This window comes from Myotis brandtii, unplaced genomic scaffold (genome assembly GCF_000412655.1).
Source record: "Myotis brandtii unplaced genomic scaffold, ASM41265v1 scaffold600, whole genome shotgun sequence".
In the NCBI taxonomy this organism is placed as follows: domain Eukaryota; kingdom Metazoa; phylum Chordata; class Mammalia; order Chiroptera; family Vespertilionidae; genus Myotis; species Myotis brandtii.
In genome coordinates, this window is record NW_005370273.1 from 686,160 (window position 1) to 693,035 (window position 6,876).

A 6,876-nucleotide genomic window follows, 5' to 3' on the forward strand; every position below is an offset into this window, starting at 1 on the left:
CGGCCTGATGGCCCCCAACTGCCCTCCCCTGCTGGCCATTATGTGAGGGCGGCCATCTTGTGATGACATTGCGTGAGGGCATCGCACCACCTAGGCTTTTATTATATAGGATGCTTTCTTGGAATGTGAATGTAGAGCTGTAAGGTCCATATTGATGAGGTGACCGTCTGCTGCTTTCCTCACAGTTTCAGAAGAGGAGCCCCCCCGAGACACGAAGGCCGGGCTCCCCCCCGAGGAAGGGATGGCTTTCCTGGTCCTGATGACTTCGGTCCAGAGGAGAGCTTTGATGCTTCTGAGGAAGCTGCCCGTGGAAGAGACCTCCGGGGCAGAGGTCGGGGTGCCCCACGAGGTATGTGCTGAGGACACTGGCTCCGTGAAGGGCAGGGCTGTGGAGGTCAGAGTTGGGAACACACCTGACACAGCACGTGAGTGTGGTGTTTTGTTCTTTGTGTAGGAGGAAGGAAGGGTTTACTTCCCACTCCTGATGAATTCCCTCGCTTTGAAGGAGGTCGGAAACCAGACTCCTGGGATGGAAGTCGAGAGCCAGGTAAGGCAGACCACCGCCCGGGGCTGTGGTGACTCCCGGCAGCAGTTCCCGGACCCTGGGGCTTGAGACCCTCCAGGCCCACCAGGTTCTCTCTCTTCCAACTGGCATCACCGCGGAGGCTGGGCTGTTTTCACGCCTCCAGCCAGCAGCCTCACTGGCGAGGAGAGATGGAGTGCAGAGACGGCCGGAGGCCCGGCTTGCTTCCCGGGAGCCGGGCATTTCTGCAGGGATTGGCCTGGATAGAAAACAGCAGCACTCTTTTCACTTCATTGTTTTGTTTTTGGAAAAGGTAGTTAAGCGAATTAAAGTTTTCTCCATCTTAATTGCTAATATGGCAAATATTGTTAGCTATAACTCTCATGAATGAAATCTCTTTGGGGTCCCCAGAAATTTTTAAGGCTGTAAAGAGATCCTCAGACTTAAAAGTTTGAGATCCACTTTTCTGGACCTTACCTGCCTCTTAATTTAGGGGGTAGGTTTATTTCTGATCTTAACCTTTTATATGTGCTCATGGTATGTTTCTTGCATGAGTGAATGTTGGTTCTCACATTGCTACTAATTCTTAACAGTATAATTTCCGTCTGCTGTTGGTCATATTGTAAAATAATGGGATTGTCAGATTCTTAGCCTTGTCCATCTGCGTTTCTGTTTCAGGGCCAGGTCATGAACATTTCCGTGATGCTCCCCGCCCGGACCATCCCCCTCACGACGGTCATTCCCCAGCTAGCAGAGAGCGTTCCTCTTCTCTCCAAGGCATGGACATGGCATCCCTGCCACCTCGAAAGCGCCCCTGGCATGATGGGCCAGGGACCTCTGAGCACAGAGAAATGGAAGCCCCCGGGGGTCCTTCTGAAGATCGAGGAGGCAAAGGTAAGTGGAGGCCACTTTCCAGTTCTGGGAGCTGTGGATGCCACAGCTGCCAAAAAGCCTGCGGGACCTCTGGAGGCCTCATCTCCAGGCCGCCCTCCTGGGAATGCCTGTTCCAGGGCACTGTGCTACCCTCCAGGGCTTAGGCTGCGGGAAGGCACATGTTCCCAAATGTGGTGCAGATGCAGTTTGCTTGGGCTCACCCCTCGGGCAGGCGGCGCTCTCACTCAGGACTGCAAGTTTGCCTTCTGCACAGGTCTCCTCTACTTGCTTGCAAGAATCTCTGCTTTGCCCTGGCAGGTGTGGCTCAGTTGGTTGGGCATCATCCTGTGCACCAAGACGTCATGGTTCGATTCCCAGTCAGGGCACATGCCTGGGGAGTGTGCAGGAGGCAGCTGATCGATGTTTTGCTCTCACATTGATGTTTCTGTCCCTCTCCCTTCCTCTCTTTCTCTCTCTCAAAATTCTTAAAAAAAAAAAAAAAAAGAACCTCTGCTTTGTTCAAGTTCAGCTCTTTGTCAGGGTGCCCAGCACTGTCGCCTGCTCGGAACCCTGGAGGTCTCCGCCCTGCGAGGCGGCGGGACTGGTCCTCTCCCAGGCTCCAGGGTTTCACTGGTGTGCCCACAGTCACAAAGCCTGGGCAACATGGCCTGGAAGGGGTTGTTTTCAAGTGGGGGCATTAAGATTATTTCTACAACTTTTGGATCTTTATTATTATTTTTAAAATATGTGTTTATTGATTTCAGAGAGGAAGGGAGAGGGAGAGGGAGATAGAAACATCAATCATGTGAACTGACCGGGAATTGAACTGTGACCTCCTGGTTCATAGGTCAATGCTCAACCACTGAGCCCACTCAGTTGGGCTGGATCTTTGTTTTTGATGCAGCACTAACGTTTAGCCAGGGCAGGAGCCACCAAATGCTAACGACAGGTCTGGTCTCAGGTTAGACGGGGCTGTGGTACGGGGTGTGGTGTGGAGGCTGCTGGAAAGACCGCCATGTGCTCCAACTTGTGCTCCACGCCCCAGGTAACCTGCCTCCCTGACAAAGTTCTGGCTTTTGTTCTTGCCAGTTATTTGGTCCTTCTCCTAGCAAACCCCTCAGAATGTGCCTCCTGCCACCAGATCTCCCCGTCTCAGCACACATTTTGCTGCTGGTCCGTATGGGCACTCAGGACACCGTTTAGGTCCTTGGTCGAGGCCACGTGCCTAGTGTGAAAATTATATCCCAATTGACAGCTGCTTTGCCCTTGCACCTTCTGTGGGTCTAGGCTGCACTTTGTAAGAAAAGAAGCTAAAATTATTCCTTTGGCTAACTTTCCTAACCTGTCTTATCTGGACTCAGTTGCATTCAAAAATTTAAGGCAAAAGGAGTTGTCAATATTCCTCTGATAATGCATTATGGGAGAGGTGGCCAAATCCTATCATCTCATGAGGAAAAAAAATTTAAATAAGAATTTTAATGATACCTAAGTTTGTGTGTCCAAGACTAGAACAAATAAAACTATCCCTGGGAGAAATCATTCTAAAAGCTAGTATTTTTCTTTCTACGCTTTTGTTTTTCAAGAAATATTTTATTTCACTATTTAAAAGGAAATCAAAAGTGCCACATGGCTGTGGCCTAACCCTAGTGAACACGTGTTCTAGGTTAGCATTTGTAATTGCCTTCACTGCAGGTGCTTCCTGAGTTCAGTCAGTGCTGTGCAGACTTGCCCTCAGAATAGTCCTGTGGCACAGGAGGGTGAAGACACTGCCTTGCAGAGCGTGTCTAGCTGATGTGGAGGGGCATGGCCCCCAGCCAGGCTGGGAATGAGACAGCGGTCAAGAAGAGAGTAGAGGCACAACCCTTAGTGCACTGAATGCTCATGTCCTTAGAACTGTTTTAAAGAAAGACCCACAAGTATTGTACTGTCATCACAGAGTAAAAGTTTGTACCAGGAGTTATTAGTCTCTGATATTAAAAAGTCACATGTCAAATCAATGTTTCCTTTTAGGCCGAGGGGGCCCAGGACCTTCCCAAAGAGTGCCAAAATCTGGGCGTTCCAGCTCCTTGGATGGAGATCACCATGATGGATACCACAGAGATGAACCTTTTGGGGGCCCTCCAGGCAGTGGTACTCCTTCCAGAGGGGTCCGGAGTGGCAGTAACTGGAGTAGAGGGAGTAACATGAACTCTGGTCCACCACGGCGAGGAGCTTCAAGGGGTGGTGGAAGGGGCCGGTAGAAGTTGGGGTTGAGTCCCCCTCGGCCTCTCTGGACAGTATTTAAAAACTCCTTGTGGACTTACCAAGAGAAACAAAAGGAAGCCTGCACCTTGTAGCCCTGAACTCTTCTGGGGCAGCTGAGTTCCCGGAGCCCTTGAGGTCTTCAGGGTGAAGAGACTGCTGCTGGCCCCGGAGCAGCTGCCTTGTCTGTCCTGTCCACCTCACTGCCCCAGCTCCTGCATTGTTTTGTGAAGATAAAAGCTGGAATTTTTTTTTAAGTGTCGCGAGACAAGGAGCACCTCCTCAAAATTAAGTTCATGTTCAATTGGAAATTTGTTTCTATATGTACAGTTTGTCAGAGAAAAAACATTAAGTTGTTTTTGTATGAATACAGAATGTGATTTATGCAAGAATTAACAGAAAAGAACTAGTTGTGATGTGCTTGCCTTAAGGAAACCCTGAGTTTCCATGCATCCAGTCTGTGGAGGGTGTACAGTTAGTGCTTATCCTTGTAAGCACACTTGATGGAACCGCTATAAGTCTCTAAATTAATTTCACCTGTGAACTTTGTTTTTAAACAAATTCTCATCCAGCCATTCTGTATTTTTGTAATAGAGTGAGAAATACCTTAAAACTATAACATAGGTTGAAGTAGATTCAAAGCCTTGGTTAAACATCTTCTGGCAGATGGAGAATTATACTATGAAAATACTCTCATTATCCAAGTAGGGGGGCTCTCCCTTGGGCGCATCTCCTAGTAATAACCTTAGACTTGAACTGCCTTGTTTCCGACTAGAGGAACTTGATGGAAGCCAGAAATTAACTACATGTGTCCTTTTGATGACTGTACATCATTTCACAAATTGTTTAAGTTGAAAAGAATGGACCAAAATGTCTAAAACAACTTTGTAAAACTTCAATAATTGCTCTCTTCCATACCAGCGTTTATAAGTCTGAGTATAGTCCTAACTTAAAGCCAGGAAGTTATTGTCTACAACAAATTCCTTTAGTTTTAAATGTTACATTTGGCCCCATTTGGAATGGATGCCAAAAGTTCAGTTTGAAAGGGCTCCATAATACTTTCTATACTGGCCCTTATTTTGTTTTTATACGAGGAAAGTTTCTATTGGAGTTTGGCATTGGAGACAAGTCTGCTGGGCAAACTTAGTGGTGCTGGAAGTCTTAGTAGCTGCTTAGAAACTCCCTTTTCTAAGGGATAGTTTAACAGCATATGCAAAAAATTGTAAAAGCTGTAATTTTTGCAGAGTGAGAAAATGGCAGTCACCCATTCAGGGTATCAGAATCTCTGAAGTATAAGTGGATAATTTTCTCTTTTTTAGCAGCACCTCACTGCAAACATGACTGGGTGGCTCAAGAATGCTTTAGGTTTGTGGATATTCTTTATTTGCCCTCCACTGGTCAATATCAATTCTGAGAAGCAGAAGAGGGATTCTGTCTTTTCTGAGAATATGGTAAGAAACTTTGTAACATTTTAGGCTTTAACTTTAAAACACAGTAAGCAGAATAGGAGATCACATTTAAGAAAAGTTTTTATTGAGTTCAGAGAGAGGAAGGAAGGAGAGAGGGATAGAAACATCAATGATGAGAATCATAGATCTGCTGCCTCCTGCACGCCCCCCACTGGGGATCAAACCCGCAACCAGGGCAATGTGCCCTGATCAGGAGTCAAACCTTGACCTAGTTCATGGGTTGGTGCTCAACCACTTGAGTCACACCGGCCAGGCCAGATCAGATTTTGAGTATGAATTCAATTAGAAAAAAGTGAAATCTCTACACTATATATTTATGAAATACTTAGGAGATACATATATACATTTTAAAGCATCACTATTGAAATACATGGTGGTTTGACTTTTATAAAAGCTAGATTTTCAGTGTTGAATTCTTGAGAAAATGTTGGGAAAGCAATATTTACAAATAACATCATAAAAATGTGCTAATTATGATAAAATCTCAGTTGTGAAAATTCTAGAGAAATTTAGAATTAGAGATTTAACTGGCAGGTAGTAAGAGCAGCCAGGGGCACAAGATTTTCCAGTTAAAAAAATAAATCACTCCCTGGAAACTGCATTTGCTTTTACAAACACCCTCTTGGTTTTTCCACTTGAGGTAGGTAACCCTGTTTACCGGTCCAGGAAGAGGCATTATCTTAACAGAACACTGGGAAGCGGGTGCTGGGAGTAGCCTGAGAGCTGCCTGTGGGTGCATCACTAGTCACTTCCTGTGGCAGGAGCATTCCCAGGGCCTAGGAATATGGAGGTTGAGTTCCACGCAGAGGCCGTGCTCGCCTGCCACCTGCCACACCTGTTCAGGCAACGGGAACTCAGCCCCAGGGAACAACCTGCGATCTGCATCCCCTGCACCTTCGCGCACAGCAGCCCCAGGCTCTTGGACAGCCGCCGAGGTCGAGGGAAGTGATCTGAAGGGAGGCTCTTCAAGTAACTGATGCCAACTGAGAACCGCCGAAATGCTTTTAAAGTCCTACATTCATTTCACATTCTAGTTGATACATAGTGGCAAAACATGGAGTTTATGGGCTCATCAGAATACCCAGCCCATACTTTCTGGCAATAAATTCAGGTGTGCAATCAAGTCATAGAAAACGTGCTGAACCTAAAAGGAAACTCAATCAGATATGAAAAGCATCGTACATTGCATTAGGATTGGCCTACAGTTCGCTTCAAAAGCAGATTTAAAAAAATTAAGATTATACTTGACCGGTTTCTATCAAACATGGGAGCTCTGGTTGTGGAATTCTCAGTTCCGTCAGCGGCCTCTCCGAGCATCAGCCTGCGCTCCGCGGACCGCGGGGCGGAACATGCCCACGTAGGGCCGGTCGCCTGCTGGGCATCCACACCGGTCCCCAGTGTTTTTAGGACCGACTCCCCGGCAGGGCGCAGCCTAGCGCGGCGCAGCCGGTCAGTGACGCTCCCATCAACGTCTAAAGCGTTTACTGACCAAACTGTGGCCTCCTGGCGCCGCCACTGCGCGCGCCGGCCGGGCAGCAACACAGATTGTTAGGTCCATGGCTTTCCTCAAACCTCATAAAGCACATTCACAATTTCAATAAAAGAAAAACAAAAGACGGCGTGAACCCTCGTAAGTACTTAAAAGTGTCCGGTGGCTAAGTTTACTGTTTCAACATCCCTTCATGGATCCGCTCACACTGAAGAATGAGGGTAAATCACTGACAAGCTACACGACATCCGCCACCGGGCTCCGAGGCCGGCGGAGCCTGG

General features: G+C 47.4%; 1 protein-coding gene across 3 annotated transcripts in view; it reads left to right on the forward strand.

Annotated features, from left to right (window-relative positions):
* Positions 1–4,994, forward strand: part of WDR33 (WD repeat domain 33) — a 111,246-nt gene extending 106,252 nt beyond the window's left edge. For all 3 annotated transcript variants that reach the window (XM_005879465.2, XM_014550399.1, XM_014550398.1), the window contains 4 exons: positions 186–349; positions 455–547; positions 1,202–1,417; positions 3,407–4,994. In XM_005879465.2, coding sequence (XP_005879527.1) covers positions 186–349; positions 455–547; positions 1,202–1,417; positions 3,407–3,636 — 703 coding nt within the window. In that variant the 3' untranslated portion in view covers positions 3,637–4,994. The remainder of the gene's footprint in view (positions 1–185; positions 350–454; positions 548–1,201; positions 1,418–3,406) is intronic.
* Positions 4,995–6,876: the final 1,882 nt, after the last annotated feature.